Source organism: Glycine soja, chromosome 18, assembly GCF_004193775.1.
Source record: "Glycine soja cultivar W05 chromosome 18, ASM419377v2, whole genome shotgun sequence".
In the NCBI taxonomy this organism is placed as follows: domain Eukaryota; kingdom Viridiplantae; phylum Streptophyta; class Magnoliopsida; order Fabales; family Fabaceae; genus Glycine; species Glycine soja.
Genome location: NC_041019.1, coordinates 54,544,220 through 54,568,127, shown reverse-complemented (window position 1 = coordinate 54,568,127; position 23,908 = coordinate 54,544,220). Strand labels below are relative to the sequence as shown.

The following is a 23,908-nucleotide window of genomic DNA, read 5'->3' as shown; positions in this document are numbered from 1 at the left end:
TCCATCTCCCGATCCTCCAACCACTCCCTCTGCCTCTCCCACTGAAACTCCGCCTCTCTCCTCTTCCTCTCCCGCTTTGCCTCCACCTTCTTCCGGCGGAACTCCCTCTCCCGCTACCTCTCCTCGCGCTTCACCACCACCTCCCTCAGCTCCACCATCGAACCCAACCTCCTCACCTTCTTTGTATTTAAGAAAATTCTCCCAATGATTGTTATCGTCCTTCCAATTGAAGTGGTGAAGGGAGAGGCAGATCTTCTGCTTGACACCAAGGTACTAGTGACACATGTTCTGCACCTTTATCGAGACGTCGCGCCACGACCACTTGAAGGGCAACGAGGCTGGGTCGAGGAGGCGATGCACCGCGTTCACGTGCTCCGCCACCGGCTTGAACTTCTTCTCACGCGTTTTAAGCTTGGCAAGGGTTCTTGAACGGAGGAGCTAGGAGTATTTGGAGAGGAGGGTTTGCTCTTCCAGTTCCGAGCATTTCTTTCGCTTCATTGGCGATGGATGATGATGAAATCAAACGGCGAGAGCGACCTTGGTTGGACCCTCTGTGAATTGGATAAGGAGTCAACTAGTCAAAGCCTTTTCACTTTACATCTCAACGATTGTGAATTTCTGAGAATTTAAATTGGTTTATCCAAACAAAAAATTTTAATTGATGCATTTTAATTTTTCTAAATTTTAAAATTCCTGAAATTTTAAAATACTTCATCCAAACAAACACTAAGTGTAATTTTTGTTGGATAAATCCGATATATCTTTTTATTTTACATTCAATTAATTTCTTTTCATTAAATCAGTTTATTTTAGGATAAAACGATACTGACTTCATACTTAAATTGAAGATCGAATACAATATCAATTTTAATTAAGAAGTCTTAAATCACTTATACCAACAATTTTGATATTATTCTTCAAATTATCATTTGATCTACGTGAAGTCATTCATTAATTATCTAGTTATCTTATCTGACAAGGTTGAAATGCATTTATAGGGATATATTGCTTTAAAGACCAGATATTTTCACCGTGAAGAACGCAAAAATATCTCACTTAACATCATCAAACAACTAAACACAACAACCAGTCACACAAAAACACAATTAGGAAAATAATTATAATTTATAAGGCATACAGCACGTAAGAATTCAACCGAATCAGACAATTTCTGTTTCTTTTCTTATGCCTACAAATTGTTAGATCCTTATAATAACAATTTGCTTTCGACTTTCACGTTTCAACTTCACGGTCAAAGCTCATTTTCTTGGCTGGAAACTACTTCTATGCCTCATTACATGACCTTCCTTCTGGACATAAGCCCAAGAACCTCATCCCAAAGCCCAACACTTCCCACACTCCCCAGCCCAACCACACTTGGGCTACAAGCAGCCACAGTCCAATACCCAGCCCTTATCTCATCTCTCAATTGCTCCTTCTCCCACCCACAATACCCGTCAAAGAACCTAAAATCCCCAAGCCCAATCACATTCCTCTTCACCATCTCAGCAGCACAACCAACACTTTCCTTTGCCCCATAATACAAGCCCTTCATCACTTCCTCAAACACCCCACTTTTCCCCACCCCATCACCACCACCACCACCCTCTTTTGGGCTCAACAAAAAAAGCCCTTCCTCCAAGGGCCCCCCAAAGAACAAGGGACTATTGGAAAACGTGCCCTCCACGTCCAGAGCCGTTGATCTAGTCTCCTTGATTGACATCAAGGATGGACGATTCAGGATGATCCCTGATGGGCCTAAGGGCCCAGTTGACAGCAGAAGGATCACCGTTCGTTCGAAAATATGGACCCCATCAAGCTTTTCGGTGGCAATTAGTATACACCCCTTTTCGGGCTCGTGGATTACGTGGGCCCATTTGTCACCAATGGTGATCAGTGGAGGGTGATCCACAACAATGTCTAGATCGTTCACCGAAGAAAAAGAAACCTCCTCAACAGGCCTTGTCAATTGTTCTCCAGCCACCAGTTTTGCTCGGAAAGATCGCCAATCACCACTTAGGGTAGATTTTTCATCATCATCAAATGGTGATGGTGATGACATGTGGCAGCCTGTGATCACATCACAAATTTTAAGATTAAAAGGAGTAGATCTTGAGACTATGAAATGAGTTTAATTTATAAAAAGTTGATCATAAACCTAGGATAAGTATAGTGATTAAAGGTTTAGATGGTTTATACAAAATTCTAGGTTTAAATCTGAATACCATCGTTATGCATGATAAAAAAAAGTGTAAAATAAATCAAAATCATGATATATAAGATTTTAAAAATAATTATTATATACATCCACAAATTTATCTTGAATGATACTGTCTTGGATCCTTTTATAGTAAATCAGTTTTAGTGTAAAATATACTAAAACTTGTTTTTTATAAAAAGGAACAGAGGGAGTAATTTTTTTGTGATCAGATGGTGTAAAAATGAAGTATTTACTCATACTATAGTGCTAGAAAATGAATGAATATTGATCTTAATATGAGGAACTTACATGATATGGGAAGTGGAATTCTAGCTTTTCTATAGTGGAAATGTTGAGAAGATCGTTTGGGGTGTGGTAGAGACCCGTTTCTGATTGTGGGGATGAGTTGATCAGTGGTTTTGGTGAAGGAATTGTGGGAGAGAAAACATGCTTCCATGTTAGTTGAGTTCCTTGTAAATTCAGATAGGTGGTGAAATGAAATGAAGTGACGAGAGTTTGGTGGAATGTGTATAAATGTGGAATGAGGTTTAATCTGCACCACATAGTTCTACGACATCTACATCTCTTTGTTTTTTTTTTTTTTTTTAACAAGGGCATCTAATCCAAGTTGGGTGTCTCAAAAGTATGGGCCAGTGGATAAACTTTGACAAATGCCACATAGGATGACCAACACTTAGGGTTCCCGGGAACTTTATTTGGGGGTATTGGATGGATCAAAAACTTTTTGTGTGATGTGTCAGGTTCTATGCCACTTGTTTGTGCACCAACTTCCAATTTTGAAAATGTTTTCAACTTGTGGATATTCATCATTATAGAGAAGGGGACACGTGGGATTCACAGATAAAAAAAAAAGAGAGAGAGAACATAGGCAGCATTAAACTAGAGAGGTATATTAGTGTTGGATTACTCTGGAATTGACCTCTTATCTAAGAATGACCGAATGGGTCAATTTGCAATATCGATGGATTAATAGGAAGGTTTGTGTTGATGATACGTTTTAAGAAGAATTTATTTTTTATTCTTGATATTTTAAACAAATTATTTATTCAAACTTGGATTGGTTTCAATCAAGGTTAGGTAATATGTGCGTCAAGTTCTAAGTTAACATAATTTATGTGAGTATACTTTTGCTCAAAGCAAAGTATCTCCAATTGTCCATGATTTCAAGTCATGAGACTAATCTATTAAAGCATAAAGATCATTAAAATGAATTTTACTTCTCCAAATAAAGTTTTCTTTGTACACATGGCTATTCTGCGTTAGCCCAAGAACAATAAACATGTATTTGATTACCACTAAAATCCTCCAATGAGAATCTCTTATGCTCTGCAAGGGTAGGGATTTGCTAATTGTCTTATCATTCAAAACAAGTCAATTACCTGATAAAAGATCTTGAACCTCCCAACTTGTATCTTGCACCTTCCATTTTATTTGTGTGGCCCTTTGTTGGGTCATGACTCATGGGGCTTACTTAATAGAAGGATTGGCTTAAGCAAAACAACTCAAACTGGAATAAATTAATAGAACAAGACGAATCTCATATCCAAAATACATGAAATGCCATTATAAAAATTAATGAGCAACGATGCCAGTCGTTATACAGCATCTATTTGGCATGCCAAAATATAATTTCACCTTCATTTCTTTTTTGTCAAATGTGCAATGTCATTGACGGATCCAAAGATCATCTATAAAGTAATTTGTTAGGAGTAGGACGGACATGCTGTAACAGAATCTTCTGAAAAGGGAAAGGAACTAATAGTTACCATGAAGTGATTCCAATGGCATACTATGTATGAAACAGACTATGAAACAGACTTTATGCATGCAATGTCATTCCCTATCAGTTCATCAGCAGTGACTGTTTGGTTAGAAAGAATAATATATGCAATTTCCTGATGGACTGCTTGGCTAAGAATAAATACTCAATATTGTGAGGAATGAATGTGTTCTACTTATACAGTCTATGCTGTAGTCTACTGAGCTTACCATGATGTGATAATATTTCCTCCTAGTTGCATGAATGGAAGATTTATGAACTAAAAGAAAAATAATTCCTAATCCAAAGTCTTATTAGTCAGATTAGCAACCAAATGCTAAAGAATGTACAAAGTCAAATAAATGAAGAAAAAGCATCAATGTATAGAATAAGATCTATTGCAGAAAAAGAAAGGGGTTTCGAAGTACTTACGGTCTAGAGAGAGAAGACGAAGGGAAGAAAAGTATTATCAACATCAACAAAAACGAACATGGTATCCATTTACATTCCATTATCCAAAATGAAGGCTTGCACAATTCACTTTGGCATAATTAGTCATCACGAGATCTGTGGTCATCAAGAGAAATGAACAGAGATAAAATAAAGAAGCATAGGCTGAGAGAAGTTAACACCGAGAAAAACAAAAATGACAAATGTAGAACAACGTGTAGATTAGAGGTAGCAAGTAGCTCTGGAAATAAACTTGCAAAAGTAGATGTTTCAAGTTTAATAAAAAGGGCCGGATTGGTACCATGCCAAAAACCAGTACACAGAAATATTGGTAGAGTCAAGAGTCGAATTGTCACCCAGTATACATATGTTAAGTGTAGCTTCTTTTTACAATAAGTGGTAGACAGGAAGAACTAGAGCATTTTCTCTACACAATTTTCCCTTTCTTTGACTTTACAACAGAGCTCCTGCCAGCGTTAGTAGGAATGCAGATGATGCTTGCAACAGATGCATAGGTTCAGCCATGCATACAACCTTGTTCTTTGCCTGCTCATCAATATTATAGTCTTTCTTTCAATCTCCCCAACATATTTAAAAGGTAAAACCGTAAAAAAACTTCCTAACACAAAATCGAACAACCAACTGATGACATGTAAATTCTGACAAAGTTGGGATCACCAAACCAACAAAGAGATTCATTCTGTAACAACCAAGCAATTACTGTGTTAGGCAAAATCATGCAAGAGATATCACGCCATGCTGCAAGCAGAGCTTTTGGGATCCGTACTGTGATGCTTGCACCAGAAGCATAGGTTCAGCCATGAGCCATGCATACAACTTTGTTGCTAAACCAGTGGTAGTGATGAATACAATGATTTGTTTACTTGTTTTTAGTAAACCAGCAATGCACTGTGCTCAACTAAAAAAATCATATTCATTCCTTGAAGCATCATTTCAGCTGTGCTTACATAATAATGCAACCAATTTGATTTTCATTCATCTCTACTGATGTATCATTGGAACATATCCAACCTGCCTGAGGTCCTGTACTAATCTGTCAATCATCTGATATATATCATCTGATTTAGGGTGCGACTGATCAAATACAGTAAATTCATGCACTTCTTCTTCTACCTCTATGGAACTAGCCCCAGAAGGCTTTTCACCTCCTGTATTCTTCATTTGTAACCTCACATTGGCAACATTCATCCAATCTCCTGCTTGAGCATAAATATTTGACAGAAGGGAGTAATTCCCAGGGTCCGATGGCTCCAACTTAAACAGCTGTTCACACACAGCTCTTGCAAGATCTACATCATTATGCATCCGACAAGCATTCAGAAGAGTACCCAATATAATGGCATTTGGTTCCATAGGCATGCTGCGCAGAAGCATGAAAGCTTCTTTTAGGTGTCCCCCGCGTCCAAGAAGGTCCATCATACAACCATAATGCTCAACTTGAGGAACAATCCCATATACTTTCTCCATTGAATAAAAGTATTTACGCCCTTCATTAACAAGGCCAGCATGAGTGCAAGCACACAAAAGGCCAACAAATGTATACGTATCTGGCTCAAAACCTTCCTGTACCATCCAAGAAAAGAGCTCAAGTGCTTTCTCGCCATGTCCATGCATGGCAAACCCCTGGATCATGGAATTCCAAGACACCACATCTTTCTTTGCCATCATTCCACTAAAGACATCAAAGGCAGCATCCAAACAACCACACTTGGCATACATATCAATAAACGCATTCAACACCTTAGCGCCACATCTAAACCTCCACCTCCTCATAGACGCATGAATTCTCTTCCCCAATCCGAGCATTCCAGACTCAGCACACGCCGCCAGAATGCTAAGCAAAAACCCATCATCGGGCCTCATCCCAGCCTCCTCCATTTTCCCATACAACTCCGTTGCCTCCCTCGCAAGCCCCTTTTCAGCATATCCCGCTATTATTGTTGTCCAAAGCACCACATTCTTCACCGGACACCTGTCAAACAACATCCTCGCCATATCCATGTCACCACCCTTACTATACCCGCAAACCATCGTCGACCACGAGACGATATTCCTCCAAGGCATTCTCTCAAACAGCTCAAACGCCGTGTCCATCTCCCCCGCCTTGGCGTACCCATCCAACATGGTGTTCCAACTAACCATATCCCTGTCAGGCATTTCATCAAACAGCTTACACGCACCCTGCAACTCACCACATCTGACCAACCCACCAATCATGGAGTTCCAAGTGACCACATCCCTCTCCTCCATGGCCAAAAACAAGCTCATGGCCCCATCAAGCCCGGCATTCCCGCACCTGGAGTAGGAGTCAATAAGCGAATTGGGCACAAAGATATCCCCATAAAAACCAATTTTTTCAACATGGGCATGGATCATTCGGACCAAAGGAAGCGAGGAGGGGCCAGAACAAGCCTTAAGGAGAAAAGGGTACGTGAAATTATCAGGAAAGAGTCCGTTTTTCTGCATTTGGAAGAAAGCGTTGAAGGGGAGAGAACGGTGGGAACTGTTGTGGGCGTGGGCTCTGATGATGGAGTTGTAGAGGTGGACGTTGGGGTGGGGGACGTGGTTGAAGACGTTGACAGCGGAGGCGAGGTGGCGGCAGAGGGAGAAGGCGGCGATGAGTTTGGGAGCGACGAAGAGGTCTTGGTGGAGATTGGCTTTGAGGACTTGGGCGTGGATTTGGTTCACAGAGTCCAAATTGGTGCACTTGTGGAGGTCGCAGAGCTTCTCTTCGAGGAGTCTTCGCCGAGAGAACCATGTGGGGACTCGCCCTCCCACCGGAACTTGCATTTGCATCGCCACTCACACAGTGCATAGCAAATGGGCACCAACGACTACGACGCTATCCTTACGTTACAATTTGATTTTTTATTTATTATATGTTTTTAGTACTGTTTATTTTTTTAGAATAAGAAATTTATATTATGATTCAATTGAATACTGTGGACTGAAATCAAATACATGTGGTATGTGGACTAGCATGATACCTAAATGTTCTTGTGAAGCAATCATCAACTCGATTGACTTGTTTACTAACTATTTGAATTATAACAGTTTCTTAACCACTGAAAATTCCTGATGTTTTTAGTATTTATAAATTATAAAATATATCTTGTTTTAGTTTTTTTTTTCCCATGCACAAAGTTTCACTTCAATCTTTTAAAGTGTATGAATTTGACTAAATTGATCTTTATGTCAGAATTTCGTATTACTACCATATTAATTTTAGAGCAAGAAGAACGATAAATATATTGAAAATTGTATGTATATCGCATGTTGTTTTGATTTCTCATAATTTCTTTATTTGTCAATTTAGTAGTTGTTGGATTTTTCAATTTTTCTATGTATTTATATCACGTGGCATATTTCATTTTAATGATTTCTCTATTAGCATATTTAATATTTGTTGTTAAGTTTTTTATAATATGATTGATAAAGTGTTTTGTTGTCACATGTAAGTGTGTAGGTATGTTGTGTGTCATTGTTTTAACAGTTTTTTAGGTCCAGATATAAGAATTATCACTTAATTTATTTCTTGTTTTTAATTTGGTTTCCTAAATTTTAAAAATTATGAAATGGTCTCATATTTATTTAGTTAACGACACATTAATCCTTTATCAAAAACTTATTATTTTCAATTTTTAGGTACAACTTTAAACAAAAAGGAAAACAAACTATAGAAACATCATTTTTTATTTTTAGGCACAACTTTAAACCATTTTTTGATTAATTTAAAATGTGAAACTTATCTTATTATATTTATAAGCATGAAATTATTGGAACAAACTAATTTTTAGAGAAAAAGGAAAGCAAATATGATAAAAATGGTGTGAAAAGTGAGTCCCATTAGTAATTGGAAAACCAAAAATCTAATATTATATTTTTTTTCTATTTATTCATGAGGCTCACTTTTCCCACCTTTTAACATGTTTGTTGCCTTTTTTGTTTTAAACATTTATTTCTCATAGTTTTCATACAAGTGAATATAATGGGACAAGTTCAACATCTTAAATAAATAAAAAAGTTAAAAATTATGTCCAATAACGAAAATGATAAGCTTTTGAAATAAGAAGGTATAAATATCAAAATAAAAGAAAAAATTATTGATTGTTTGATATTATTCTCGGAGGTTTAGTCAAGGATATTGATTAAACAACTAAAATGAATAAATATTTATTGTAAAAACATAAGAAAATGTAAAAAAAAATTGTATAACACAATTTTATATATTTTAATAAATATATTTCTTTTTAAAGTTTTTTTTAGTCTTAAGGATACTTTTTTTTGAAATAATGTTCTAATAACACTGATTAAGAGAAAATACGTAAGTTTCGTACCGTAATAATTCTTATAAATCATTTTCGTACACAAGGAAAGAAAGCTGTTTGTTTTTTTTTTTTGGAGGATAGAAAAGAAAGCTGTCAGTTGGTTAGCTTTCCATGTATACACATCATATTATAAATTATTGATGACGATTAGTCAATGATAACATAACATATCATTAGAAGGAATGGTTTAACAATTTCCCTTGTGTACGGGTTTCAATAACCCACAATCAAATCCTATGAAACTTTTGTATAGCGAAGTTTATATTTTAAAAACAAAGATGATTACGAAAGCATATATTCATGTGATCTTTATAATTATGTTTATTTTAAGCTTTAGTCCTTATATATAAAAAAATTGTAAACTCTAGTCTCTAATTTATATCTGTGACAATTTGTTGTTGCTAGAAGTTTTTATAATGGTTTTATACAGTTCAAAGGTTTTCTCTAGTATTCTCAACGGTATGAAGAAAACTTACCTTTTATATATGTGTAGAGAATAAAAGCATGTTTAGTTTCGTGTTTTGAAGGTGATTTTCTATGTTTTGAATGTGATTTTTAAAAACTAATAGTTATAATTTGTACATCTCAAAACATATCATTTCTCTACATATTTTCAATGAGTTTCCAAATATCCTATAAACCTACAATTTTTTTCTTATAAAACTATTCTTTACAATAGAAACAATTTTTAAAACTCAAGTGAATAATTTAACCAATAATTTTGATGTGTGTTGACGAGGTAGGGTTGAGTCTCACGCCTGATACTGAGTACCGAAAGTCTCTGATAAGTGATAAGGAAAGTACCATTTGGCAACTTGCTTGGATGTTGGAAGCACGTTTATATGTGTGATTGCTGCCAAATATTGCCAATTGTGAATCAATTAGCAAGCCAGTGGCAATGTGGTGTGGTATTAATTTCATCAACTCACCAAACTCAACTTGCATTATACGAAACAGTATCACATATTTAAGGAGCAAAGTACAACAAGTCTCACACACTTGCTTGTTTTCTCTCCCACCTCTAACCAACTAAACAAATTAAAACAGTAAATCCAAGAAGAAAACATTGTTAATTCCACTCAGTTGTGTGGAACTTTAACAAATTTTTAAGTGGTGTAGATTGTTTATATATCTATACAAACTCAACTTTATTGTTTATTATTATAATTATAATGCATACAAGTATGAAGTATATATGTAAATTAATTAAGACTGTAGAAACTTTATTGTTTTAAAAGTAACACCCAAATTGACTAGAATTGATAAGCCGACTCTATCAATTATCAAAGATAAAATTAAGATCGAGTTTTACTCTTAACAAAAAAAACACAATTTTTTTTCTTTTTGACATTTAATCATATACCGGAACAAGATTTATAGTTTTTTTACTATACAATTTAATGATATATATGATAGTAAGATTGATATATTACATTAATACGTTAAATTTTATTCAATTTTATCTTATATATTATCATGTGACATTTGCACTGAGTGAAGAAGAAAATAAATAAACGTGTCCTAAAAATTTCACACACTTAAAGGAGAATCAAACAGTGCATTTGGGGTACCAATTACTAATATCATTTTGCTGACAGTGCGTGATAGTGAACTCAATTTAATGTGGTTTTAATATTTAGTCCACTTGGTGTTCTATTGAGGACCACAGTACTCGTTGGTCCCTTTAGCTGGCATTCATTTGTATTTATTGCTACTTTAGTTAGATGACTTATTTATTCGTAGCTGTCTAGTATATTTTTATTTTATTTTTTAATTCTATTCATGGCAATATCAGATGTTAAATGTAAATATTTTTCTTAGTAAAAGTTTCATTGTATCATAGAGAATTAACATTTTCTTTTTTTTTGACAAAAATAATTAACACATTCTAATTAATGTATATCAGTACTGAATTAGGTAATATACATGCTTAAGAGAAAGAAAGAAAAAAACTACATGCATGCTCTCATATGCTCCGGCTAAAGTAAAAGAAATACAATTAGGTCTTCTAATTAGGTCTCTAATTCTTAAAAATACATCAATCAAGTATTTTTCGTTCAATTAAACTAACTTTATAACGTACTCGCGTGAACTATATGAGTATACAACTTCAATTTTACTGCATTGAGAAGTGATTATCACAATAGCACATTTGGCTTCCCTTAATTATTGTGGAAAGTTACTTTTCTATTAGTTTTTTTATTCAATAACCTTCTCCATCAGACAATTATTAAGCTCGACAAAGTCGACACTACTGAAATGCGTATTAAAAATGCCTACCAATATGTGTGTCCTAATTTCTAATATAATTAGTATTTTAGTCTATGGATATTTAAATAAAAAATATTTAATTTTATATGAATAAAATTTATAATAAATAATTATATTTATATATAAACTATATTTAAAATTTCCAATGAACAATATAAATTGTTATATAGAGTTATTTTTAACTGTTAATGATTTTAAAAATAAATGTTGAAATTTAATTTAAATATGAAGTAAAAGAAGATAAATTGAAAGAGATAAACGATAAAAAAATAAATATATAAATAAAAAATGATAACTTGAGATAGTTGAAAGAGAAATTCTTTTGCTAAAACACACATTTTATTAAAGAAAATTAAAAAGATTGGTTATGTTTAATAAAGAGAGTGAGATCGTTTCATCAAAAAAAAAAAAAAAGAGACAGAGAGAGTGAGTCACTTTAAATTTGTGTATTTTAATTTAAATATAAAGAAAATTAAAAAGATCGAATTTTTCTTTTTCAGATTTAACACTTCCTTTTTTAGCATTTCAACCCTGTCTTCATTTAACACTTCCTTTTTTTAGTCAATTTTAAACACACAACAACTTTCCAGGGTGTTGAATTGATGATTTAACTTGCTGCACGTACACCTACCCAGTTCCGTATTATCAAAAGAAAACTATCTTCCAGGTCCTTAGAATATTTTTTCTTACGAAAATTAAATTAATTGATTTTAAATAAAATTTTGTTTTAGTTAGGATATGCATTTAATTTTACATGATTTTAATTTGGTCCAGTAAAAAAGTAAGTAATCGTTATGCATGCAAAAAGTTTTCTAAAGTAGTCTTCAATGTTTAGATGCATTACAACATTTTCTCTCTCTCACGCACTCGTGTGTTGGTTTGAGACTGACGTATTCTTGGCAATTGGCACTAGTATAAAAAATATTTTGAATAAAATTATATTGATGCTTCTTAAGAAATTTCTTGAGATGACATGTAATTTCTTGTTTCCTTACTGTTTATAGTAACTTCTCACTCAATAGAAAAAAAATAGTAACTTCTCTACCAAAGTATATAATGTAATGTTTTTTTTAAAGAAAAAATTGTATAAGAGGAGTTAGTGTAGAATTTAAACAAGAAGAAATATGAAGAAACTTACTCAGTTTTTTTAGGCGTAAATATGAAATTATTTTATGTAAGTTAATGTTTTTTTCAATTTTAATTATTGTAAATTCATTTTTTTTATTTGTAGTATTTGTATGTTTGGTTTTTATTTTTAGTTTTTATGGCCTCTACTTTTATTACGTGACAAACGAAAGGCAACATGACAGTGCTAGACATTCCAACTAATGCTAGCTAAATATTTACATGTCATCTTTTTTTTTTATCAAAAACTAAAATGTGTGTTTTGCAAATTAAAAATATATATTGTTTTTCTAAATGAAACACGTATCAAATTGGACTTATTAAGGGTAGGAGAGTTGATAATACTTTTATTTACTTGGACTTAGATTTGATTCTCATATAATACATCCTTAAAAAAGGTATGAAAGGTATGAAATCTTAAGTATTATCGAGTTAGATTTAATTTCATTATCAATCTAAAGAATAAAAAATTGTAAAATATTTTGAAGTTTTCTTATCAAATCCTAATTATAGTGGTAAAAAAAATTATATGTAAGAGAGAACTTGTTTTATGAGTGGGTGAGATACATAGCTTAGCCTTCAACTTGATTACAAATTAAACCTATAATTTTTTTTATTATTATGATGCATATGAAAGTAACTACAAAAACTGACAAAGAAAACGGCAATCTAACATAATATATATGGTTTAATTTGAAATATTTATATTTCAACATCTCTAATAAATATCTCCTCCACAATCTTAATTTTTTCTATCTCTCTTCCTATCACATTTCATCATTTATCATATAAATATTTCTCTCTTTTTTCTCTATCTATGATCTCAAGGTACTAATTAGTTTTCAGTGTTTTAGCTTTTTTTCTTTAATTTGGCTCAATCTATATATATCTATAATTTTAAAGCACAACGAATTCTTTTTCTGTGTAAAAAAGAAGTTGAAAACTAACTTACTTTAAAGTTTGAACAATATCCTTGTAATGTACAAAAGAATATTTAGTAACCGTTAATTAATGGTAGTATATTTTATCCATGTTAAATGGGCCCCTTTAATGAAGTTATTATTATCATTAAAAATCTTGAAGGTCTTGTAACAGGCAAGTCATAACCATGATGTGTTTGTGAATTGTGAAAGCATGGTGTCCCACTGTGACCATGATGCCGGGACGTTAAACTATGATCTGTTTTTTTTTTTTTTTTGTATCTAACAAAGATAGAAGAAAGAATTATTAATGAAAGGTAACACATTTCTAAAGCATTTCAATGTTTAGCATAACAAAAATAAAAGATGCATGATTCATTCGTGTCAATGTATTTTCAAACAGAGAAAGAGATAAAAGAGAAAAAAAAAATATATATGATAGGTTACATTTTTTTTTATAATTGATAAGTAATATGATGAGAAAAAGATAAATAATAAAAATATTATATATATATATATATATATATAAATATATTTTTTTCTCTTGAGTATCCATGTATTATTGTTGCAAGAATTTATTACTCGGAAGAGAAAGAAATTTGTTCGGGAGCCCACAAAATATTTTCTCTGAAGAGAGAAGAAAACTTTTTTTCTCCCTTTTAACTTTCAAAGCTTGTTTTTCCCTCCCAAATTAAACATTATTAAAATTTTGCTTAACAAATTATTAACTTTTAATCTTTTCTTCTACTACTAAGCATAAGCACGGGAATCAATTTACGTAAATTATTTAAGTTTAACAAATTATTTTATTCGACTCAAACATGATCTCCTCCATAAGAGGATATATGTGTTCTTAAAAAAACTTTTCTTCTTTTCTTGTTTCTTTTCATTATATTTTTTTTTTACATCCCAACAAAACCATGTTTGCTAGCTTGCTTGTACGGTGGTTTCTCAAACTCTTATAGTTGATATATTATTTTTAGAATATTCTTTTATAGAACTCTCAATTTCCTTCTATTTTATAGAAATAAAATAGAAGGAAATAAAAAGAAAGAGAATAATATATATATTTTTATTTATCTGAGAAGAGTAATAGGAAAAAAATAATTTTCTTTTGTGAGACTTACCAAAAAATGCTCACAAAATCCAAATTGGCAAAATATTGAAGGGAGATGATATCTCTCTCTTTTATTTTATTTAAATTCTTAAAAATTATTAATTTCTAATAACATATAAAATTAAAAAATTATAAATTAATATTTAAATAAATTAAATTTCCTTCCTCTAAAAGAAATATTACATTATTATTCTTTCTTATGTTGAATTTTACACTTTCATTCATAACAAATTAGAGTATATGAAACTTTACTCTATTTCTTTTTCTGTTAAAATTCGTTTTTTTAAATCATTACCAAAATATCCTTTACACCATTACCTCTTAGTGATACAAACATTATGCTATTTTTGTTAAATATAGTAATTATTGGATTTAATAAACTTAATCATAATATACAAGTATTAAACATATAACTTTTTAAATGAATGTATATATATTAAAATATTATTTTTAAATAAATTTTAATTATTTATTAAATGTTTAATAACTTTTTGAATAATTAAATAAATTTTAATTATTAGTTGAACAGATATTTTGAATAAAAGTTCCTAAAATATTTATTAAATAAATAAAACTTGAAAAATTAATAAAGGTCAAATATTAAAATTCCAAAAATAAATATTTTTATTAATTATTTTTAGGCCAAATTACTTGTTTTTTTTTTTCATTTTATAAAATTCCTTTCAATTTTCTTTTTGTATTAATTAATTTTTTATCACAATATCTTTAATTACTGTATAATTTTTGTAGTCAATAAATAATAAATGTTAAATTAATAAAATATTTTTTTCTCTCTTTTAAGAGTTGAGAAAAATGACTAACACGTATTAATTAATTATATAAAAAATAATTTGGTAAAAAATTAATATAATAAGTTCAAAATCCTAATAAGTCAAATATTAATTTTAAGTTACAGATAAAAAATAATTTGGAAAAATAAGAAATTATTAATAAATTTAATACTGTCAACTAAATTAAATATTTTTAAAAAAATTTATAATTAAAATGTATTATATTTAAAAAAACAATAGTTGTCAAAATCGGCAAAAAGGTTGAATGTCGTAAAACAAACAAAAAGAAAAATAACCAAACCCGAAAACAAAGAGCATTGAACAAACACGATACCAATAATAATAATAATAATAATAATATCGAATTTGCAGGACACCAAGTGGACTTTGCGCTCAGAGTGTTGAAGATAACACGAAACGAAACTCATCATTTAGTTGCCATCCATCTTCTTTTTTTTTTTTCTTCCACCATTTCCCACCGATGTACACTCCCAACGCCGATTCCGGCACGGCGCCGCATCCGCGCCCCACCATCACGCTCCCTCCGCGTCCCTCCGCCGAGGCCTTCTTCTCTGCCGCCGGCGGCGCCAGCCCCGGCCCCATGACCCTCGTCTCCAGCTTCTTCGGCTCCGATGCCGCTGCCGACTGCCGCTCCTTCTCGCAGCTCCTCGCCGGCGCTATGGCCTCCCCAATGGCCTTCTCCGCCGCCGCAGCATCCGCCGCCGACAACTCCGGCAAGGACGACGATGGGCCCCACAAGGGGTTCAAGCAGAGCAGACCCATGAATTTGGTCATTGCTCGTTCCCCTGTCTTCACTGTCCCACCTGGGTTGAGCCCTTCTGGGTTTCTTAACTCCCCTGGCTTCTTTTCCCCTCAGGTGATTAATTTGACCAATAATAGCACTTTTAGAACATAAAAGAACAAATTTTGTGTATTAATTTCAAAAGGGGTGTGGTGATTTTTGTGAAGATGTGATTTTTTCGAAAGAGGGGGACGGGATCGGTTGATGAGGATGTGGGATTGAAGTTTCGTGATTTTGGGGTTTACCAGTGTTTTTTTTTAATCTGATAGTAGCATGGTACTCTCAACAATTCAGATTTGATCTGAATTTTAGTACAACTGTAAGGTGACATGTGTTATGTGTTTAATGGACTGATTCAGTAGTGCCTAAGGATTTATGGGTTTTGGAATCACCTATGCGCAGACAAGGAGTTGATCTTTAGAGTTTAGTGCATTCAATATGTGAATTAATGAAGTCTTTTGCTATTATTGGAGGGATTAATGGAGTCATAGGAATAGGATTTTTAGATCACACTAACAAAAGTTTTGGAGGTATCATGTGTCGTGGTAAAATGATTTTTGGTTGCATTACCTTGATTCTCTTTGATGATAATTTTGATAGGGTGTTTTGGCAACAACAGAAAATTGAGACGGAATTTGCGGCTGAAATACAATCTGTGCTAGTCACTTAGTGAAAACAAATGAGATGTTTTCAAAGTCTATGTTGACTATGGAGCTGAATGATTGGATTTATTTGTCTTCTAAGAACGAATGTTTGTACCTTTGCGTTCTCCTCATTCATTACTTGACTGTGTGCTAAATTTCATAAATGTTACTGAAGATCTGTCTTTCCCTTGTAAAAAAATTGTTTCTTTTTCCGGGAAATTATGCAGGGTTTGTATCATATTACATCATTTGTTGGTTGTGCTGCTGGGGTTTTTTTCTCGTTATTACTATCAATGTGATCTTTTTGCCTTGGGGATGGTGGATATACTTGTTTGAGGTTTTCACTATCTCTTCAATTCAATGTATACAGAGCCCCTTTGGGATGTCCCACCAACAGGCTTTAGCACAGGTTACAGCTCAAGCTGTCCTAGCTCAATCTCATATGCATATGCAAGCTGATTACCAGATGCCTTCAGTAACAGCTCCCACTGAACCACCTGTACAGCAGCTGTCTTTTGCTCTAAATGAAGCTTCAGAGCAGCAAGTGGTATCATGTGTATCAGAACCTAGAAATGCTCAACTTGAAGCACCGGAACTCTCACAGGCTGATAAGAAATATCAACCATCTTCCCAGGCCATTGACAAACCTGCAGATGATGGCTACAACTGGCGTAAGTATGGGCAGAAGCAGGTTAAGGGTAGTGAGTATCCACGAAGCTATTACAAGTGCACACATCTGAATTGCGTCGTGAAGAAAAAAGTTGAGCGTGCTCCTGATGGTCACATAACTGAAATTATCTATAAAGGCCAGCATAATCATGAAAAGCCTCAGGCAAATAGGCGTGCCAAAGATAATAGTGATTCAAATGGAAATGTAACTGTTCAGCCCAAATCTGAGTCAAACTCACAAGGTTGGGTTGGACAATTAAACAAGTTAAGTGAAAACATTCCTAATTCTTCAGTTCCTGAAAGTGACCAGACCTCCAATCAAGGGGCTCCTAGGCAACTTCTACCTGGGTCAAATGAGAGTGAGGAAGTGGGTATTGTAGATAATAGGGAAGAGGCAGATGATGGCGAGCCAAACCCTAAGAGAAGGCAAGTTTATCCATGTTGATCCTTTATCATACAGCTATCCACTTCTATAATTCTTCATGATGTAGGCTAAATTTCTGCTTTTCAGGAATACTGATGTTGGAGTTTCTGAAGTACCTCTGTCTCAGAAGACTGTCACAGAATCCAAAATCATTGTGCAAACAAGAAGTGAAGTTGATCTTTTGGATGATGGCTACAGGTGGCGAAAGTATGGCCAGAAAGTGGTGAAGGGAAACCCTCATCCAAGGTGATTAATTTAATTATTTTTATATGCTACTATATTTCTTCTAAAAGCTTCTTAGGTTCGTATATTTCAAAAATACAAAATGTGCTTAATTCTGAAACAAATTATTGCTTTGGAATCATATAAATAACTGCATAGAGTTTGATTACCTTAATTGATATAAAGCTAAACAAACATATGAGAACCCTTCATTATGTTTTCTGCTTTTGATTTCTCAATGCACTACAAAGATTGTCTGTGTCCGAGTGTCAGCTTCAAAGGCTCCCAGCCTCTATTATAATTTATACGATTTTATCTGTCACTTACTATAAGCAAGCATTGGGATTGGGGGGACTATAAACCCAAATGTTATGCTTGACAAATTACTATTGGAAATATAACTTGACAAAGTCCACCAATAATCACTGGGAATACGGTATGGGTATGGATTCATATGGATATGAATATCCAGTTTGTCACTTCACATTATTGTCGCAACTCAAGACTTTCTTTAAGTGAATCTATTAAGTGGGATGAAAATTTGGTATGTAATATGCGAAGTTGCTGAAAGAATCTGGTAACTAAGACAACCACTTGCTTGCTTTCCACGAGGAACTTTTTTATTCTATTTATTTTGTACATATTCTAGTTGTTAATTCAGTTTCCATCTTGTTTTTAATTTTAAAAATGGAGAAATTTATCCTGACATCCTATAATTTAATAAAAACATTAATTTCTCTTGTGTACACAGAAAAAATGTGTCTTTATTCCTGCATTGTGTGTGTTCATATGGGTCTGAAATATTTATAATGTTCTTTTACTTTCTGCTCTATTGATATTCTTTCCTGGGAGAATCTGCCGTATTCCCCTACATACATTGATGTTGTTCTATACTTTTAGTGCTGTTTCTGGTTGCATTAGTCAGCATTTCTGATTAGTAGCACCTGGTCAGTGTTTGACATGGGTTCATGCATTTCTGTATGACATTGTGTAACTACTTGTTTTCATCATGGGATTATCATATTCAAGTTTCGTTCTTCAATCCTTTAACATCCTTACAATATGGGTTGCCCAGCAGTTTGACCTTATTGTCATGATTCAATCCTCTCCCCATGCCCCTGGCCCTCCCTGAAAAGGATAAACTTCAACTGGAAATGTTGTTTTGTTTGTTCCCTTCTTTAAGCTAGGGTTCTCATCTTGTGATGCTTATGCTATAATTGTAATAGAAACTGGATCAGAAATGTAAGAAAATAGATTTTCTTCGTTGATTGAGTGTATTTCTACAAAGAATTCCTCGAACATTTGAGATATCCGGGCCTCTCCCAAGCCCCAATTCTATTTTACCAAATAACTATATATCACTCCCTCTTGGCAGCATGATTTACTTCTTCAACCAACTGAGGGGTGACTAATGAATCCATTTATCTTGTATCCATCCATTATAAAAAAGAAAAAAAAATGGATGGATCCAAATCCATCAATTTAATTTTATAGATGGTTAATGGTCCATCTACTAATTTTTAAAATCCAATGGGTCCTCTAATTATTACTTACTAAATCAAAATTGGTCCAACTTAATAATAAAAGAATTTGTGAGTAATTTTCGACCAATGTTGATTAGGATTTTTTCCAATCATTGTCAGTTGGGACTATTTTTTTGACAAACATCAGTCCGGTATTTTGGCTGATATCGGTTGATGTCAACTGGGGCTATTTTTAGATAGACATTGGCTGATGATGTTTTTTAGCTGGCGTCGATCGATGCTATTTTTTGGAAGATGTTGGTTAGGGTTTTTTTTACTGACTTTGGTCGGGACTATTTTTTTATTGATGTTGTCTAGAGTTTTTTTGGTTGACGTCAGCTGATGATGTTTTTCAGGTGATGTTGGTCGATGCTATATTTGAGACATTGTGGGCTAGTTTTTTTAGCTAACTTTGGTTGGGGTTATTTTTTGGCTGATGTCATCCAGAGTTTTTTCGGCCGACATCGGCTGATGGTATTTTTTAGGCGATGCCGACAGATGCTATTTTTTTAGACGATGTTATCTAGAGTTTTTTTTGGCCGACTTTGGTTGGGCTATTTTTTTCATTGATATCTTCTAGAGTTTTTCGGTTAACGTCGATTGATGATGTTTTGCAGTCAACATTAATCAAAGCTATTTTTGGTCGATGTTTGCTAAGGTTTCATTCCGGTCAATGTCTATCAAGGCCATTTTTTTGGCCGACTTCAATTAGAATTTTTTGTTGAAATTGGTCATGGCTATTTTTTTTTGTTGACAACAGCTAGTGTCTTTTTGTCGACATTGATCAATGTTTTTTCTCCGATTGATGTTAGTTGGGGCTATTTTTTGGTTGACGTCGACCAAAAAATATCATCAACCAACATAATCCAAAAATGCCTATTTGATGTCTACTGAAAAATTGCCCAGTTGCCAATCAATTGAAAAAACCTAGTTTACGTTAGTCAAAAAATAGTCTTGGTTGATGTCGTCCTGAAAAATCTAGTTGACGACGACAAAAAACGACTGTGGCAGAAAACCTTAGCTGACACTGGCAAAAAAATAGTCTCAGCTGATGTCGATTGATAAAACCCTAACCGACACTAACAAAAAAAATTGTCTCAACCTACATCGCTAAAAAAAACCTAGTCACATCGGCCAAAAAAATAGCCATGGTTGATGTCAACCAACAAACATCATCGGTTGGCGTTGACCAAAAAATAGCCTTAGTTAACATTGACCAACAAACCTTGTCCCGACCAACGTTGACTGAAAAACCTAGTCGATGTCGATCAAAAGACATCACTGATTGACATTGACCGAAAAATCCTAGTCGACCTCGAACAAAAAAATATCCCTAGCTGAAATCGGCTGAAAAGTAGCCGAAGCTAACATCGATAAAAAAAAAACTTACTCGATGCGACCAAAAAAACATCATCGATCGAAGTCAGCCCTAAAATAATCTCGACCGATCTCGGCCAAAAATTAGCCTTGGTCGAGGTTTGTCGAAAACAACCTTTTGGAAGTATAGATGCCTTTTGTTTGGGCTATTATTATTATTTTAGAAAGTATTGTGAATTTTTTAAAATATATTATTTTTGAACTAAAAATAATTAAAGTTTTAATATATATATTTTGGATGAATATTTATCCATGAAAAAAGTGTTACTAGATGGATCAAATGGATTTTTTTTTTCAAATCGATTGGATTCATTAAATAATTTTTAATGGATGAAAATGGATTTTTTTGATCCGATTGATTAGGATACATATACATATTAAGATTGATGTGATCCATCCATTTGCCACCCCTACAACTTACCTAACTAACTATCTCCCTCACTAACATAAACTCAACTAACTAACTACTAATGGGTATCTATCAAATTGTTTATGAAGATATACAAACTTCATTTTGTCAATGTGTACGAGGACACAGTCCACTCATTCTTTCTATCTGACAACAATTTCATAACCAGTAATCTGATACTGAAATTCTGTGAGCAGGAGTTATTACAAATGCACTAGTGCTGGATGCAACGTGCGTAAGCATGTTGAGAGAGCTTCGACGGACCCCAAAGCTGTCATAACCACGTATGAGGGTAAACATAATCATGATGTACCTGCTGCTAGAAACAGCAGCCACAGCACAGCTAGTAGCAATTCAATGCCATTAAAACCGCATAATGTCGTGCCAGAGAAGCATCCTTTGCTTAAAGATAAGGATTTTGGAGGTAATGACCAAAGACCTGTACATTTGCGCTTAAAAGAAGAGCAAATTATAGTATAAAATTCTGGTGCCACGCTCACTTATTCCACGTCCAAGTACAGAATGAAGAGAATGAAGTTGCCTAGAAGATGAAATGGATATGAAGGTGTAGTCACTACTCATAGTTGGCAATGTCTATTGTTTTCTAGTTTTTGTATGTAACACCTTTTGTACATCTAAATTATGGAATTGGTTGTATAAGATGTTGTTTACAGGTATGAATATCATTTCAACTAATGTACGAACATTACTATTATATAATTTATAAAATAATCCTTGTAAGTTGTAAGGGCAGTTCTAGATTACAAATGAAATTGAAGAGCTGAATATAATTTGAGGACCACTGTCAACTAACTCATGTTATATGAATGTGATGATTACAAAACAAAATCTCTAATTTATTGTACGAATATTCTTTTAAAAAGATGCATTTCATATGAGCTACCTTTTGGCAGGATAGCAGGATAAATGTTTAGGTTCGAGATGGATAGAGTGTAATAGGGGAAGTATAGTTCCAGTTACTACTTTTATTTGAGATATATTGTTCCATGGGGTTAGGCATCCCACAGGTAATTCTGAATATTGGTTTTGTTCTTTAGAGTTAAAAGGAAATAAATTCTATTTGAAAATGTTTGATTATATTTTGATTCTTTTATTATAATCAATTTGTAATTTTGATCTTTTAATAATCTTTTATTTCAATTTAGTCACTATTTTTTTTCAATTGTTACTAAAATTTGTCCAATTTTTTAATTCATTCATTTTCATCCAAAGAATTCTCTCTCTCTCTCTCTCTCTCTTTTTTTTTTGTAAAGTATTCTTAAATTGAATTTAATAAACCAGTTTAAACTTTCTTCCACTCAAAACTTATCAATTAAAACACCATATTTCATCCATTTTTTTTAAAAATCCAAAATTCACTTTCTTTGATATCTTTATCTCACACTTCAGAAATTCTTTCAAATTTAACTTTTATTTTTTTACTTTTAAATCATTTTCCTATTTCATATCGATTTTAAATCTCTAATTATTTGAGTTTCTTAAAAATTAAACTTAAGTTTATATTAAGAAAAAGTGCTATTAAGACTTGACTATAAGATGTTTTTTTTAAAGGCTCTTGACTATAAGCAGTTAAAGATTACAATTACATGTTTTTTTACAGCACAATTTACATGTTAATCATAATCAAGGAATACAAAATATAATTAAACCATAAAAGAAATAGATTCTATTGTTATTTGTTTATTTTAAAAAAATTGTACTATTGAGTTGAGGGCTTATCTCTTCTTGTTGATAAGCTGACAATAAAGTAAAAGTAACTACCTATCTGGTGCTGCCTTTATTATTTTCTAAAGATGGTCAAAACATTAAAGTTTAGACTTATTTAATTTAACTCATTTTTTCGTGTGGTCACTTTACTCGTGGCGAGGGATCTTAGCAACAGGATTTCGGCTTACAACAAAGTTGTGAATAATATGTTCGTTTTATAAAATGCGTAAGAAAATTTTATGCATTTTAATCACAAGAGTAACGTTTAGTAGTTTTTGAAGAAGAAAAAAAATTGTATCACTCTCACATTTGGAAAATTTTTATTGATTTAAGCATTATATTAAATCCTTTTCTTAGTACAAGACGGGAGTGCTACACACAAATTATTAAGTGATGCTTAAATAAGAAGTTTTACTCTTTTTTTTATCATTTCCTATTAATATTTTTTTTTGAAAGCAATTCTATTTGAAGAATGATTGGATCTTAAATGTTAGTATCTCTTCTGATAAGAGTTCAAATTTTAGAACATGCTTGATTTTACGTCTTAAAGTCACGCCCAATAAAAAAAGCCGCTTCACACAATCAAAGTAACACAAAAACTACAATAGCAATGTCAAATGAACATGGATCAATATTGACGCAACATCAATCCAGACGTATACTTATTTGTTATTGTACGTAACAAAGAATTAGTCTCCTTCTATTGGACTCATTTGTTAATATTTTTTTATCATTAGAATAAAAGTCCAATGTGTGCTACTCAATTGAAAATATACATTCAGTTTGCAAGAGATAACTTGACAGAATACTTCTTTAAAAAAATAATAAACTTTAAATGTAATTAAGATTTTAAAAAATATTACTTCAATAACAAACTTAATTTTAACTATTAAAAAATAATATATACATGGTATACAACCTTTTTATATGTCTTTGATAGTTAAACAATAAACATGCATCATCAAACATGTATACAAGGAAAATGAACCACCAAAACATGTACTACATCACTTTAGTCACATTATCAAAATAGAATTGAAAACCAAAACCAATCATGCTCCACTTAGTGATCAATAATTTTAAAAAAGAATATCATAACCACAATAA

The 23,908-nt window shown here is 32.9% G+C and overlaps 3 protein-coding genes across 3 annotated transcripts; 1 reads left to right on the top strand and 2 right to left on the bottom strand.

Annotated features, from left to right (window-relative positions):
* Positions 1 to 1,005: 1,005 nt before the first annotated feature.
* Positions 1,006 to 2,755, bottom strand: LOC114395365 (UPF0301 protein BF2109-like). Its single transcript, XM_028357128.1, has 2 exons — positions 2,510 to 2,755; positions 1,006 to 2,070 (listed from the first exon to the last, which is right to left on the bottom strand). The coding sequence occupies exons 1-2, from the start codon at positions 2,655 to 2,657 to the stop codon at positions 1,295 to 1,297; spliced, it is 924 nt and encodes a 307-aa protein (XP_028212929.1). The 5' UTR covers positions 2,658 to 2,755; the 3' UTR covers positions 1,006 to 1,294.
* Positions 2,756 to 2,790: 35 nt separating this feature from the next.
* On the bottom strand, positions 2,791 to 7,313 carry LOC114395363 (pentatricopeptide repeat-containing protein At3g29230-like). The gene is made up of 3 exons (XM_028357125.1): positions 4,732 to 7,313; positions 4,413 to 4,547; positions 2,791 to 3,959 (listed from the first exon to the last, which is right to left on the bottom strand). Exon 1 carries the CDS (start codon positions 7,245 to 7,247, stop codon positions 5,433 to 5,435), a length of 1,815 nt encoding a protein of 604 aa, XP_028212926.1. The 5' UTR covers positions 7,248 to 7,313; the 3' UTR covers positions 2,791 to 3,959; positions 4,413 to 4,547; positions 4,732 to 5,432.
* Positions 7,314 to 15,371: 8,058 nt separating this feature from the next.
* On the top strand, positions 15,372 to 21,826 carry LOC114396366 (probable WRKY transcription factor 3). The gene is made up of 4 exons (XM_028358297.1): positions 15,372 to 15,880; positions 16,820 to 17,544; positions 17,630 to 17,788; positions 21,271 to 21,826. The coding sequence occupies exons 1-4, from the start codon at positions 15,485 to 15,487 to the stop codon at positions 21,551 to 21,553; spliced, it is 1,563 nt and encodes a 520-aa protein (XP_028214098.1). The 5' UTR covers positions 15,372 to 15,484; the 3' UTR covers positions 21,554 to 21,826.
* The last annotated feature ends 2,082 nt before the right edge of the window (positions 21,827 to 23,908 follow it).

Coding starts and splice junctions, on each gene's coding strand:
- LOC114395363 (XM_028357125.1), bottom strand. CDS start 7,247: ATGCAAATGCAAGTTCCGGTGGGAGGGCGAGTCCCCACATGGTTCTCT.
- LOC114395365 (XM_028357128.1), bottom strand. CDS start 2,657: ATGGAAGCATGTTTTCTCTCCCACAATTCCTTCACCAAAACCACTGAT. Junction 2,071..2,509: donor AATTCCACTTCCCATATCAT/GTAAGTTCCTCA, acceptor ATGTGATCACAG/GCTGCCACATGTCATCACCA.
- LOC114396366 (XM_028358297.1), top strand. CDS start 15,485: ATGTACACTCCCAACGCCGATTCCGGCACGGCGCCGCATCCGCGCCCC. Junction 15,881..16,819: donor CTGGCTTCTTTTCCCCTCAG/GTGATTAATTTG, acceptor CAATGTATACAG/AGCCCCTTTGGGATGTCCCA. Junction 17,545..17,629: donor GAGCCAAACCCTAAGAGAAG/GCAAGTTTATCC, acceptor TCTGCTTTTCAG/GAATACTGATGTTGGAGTTT.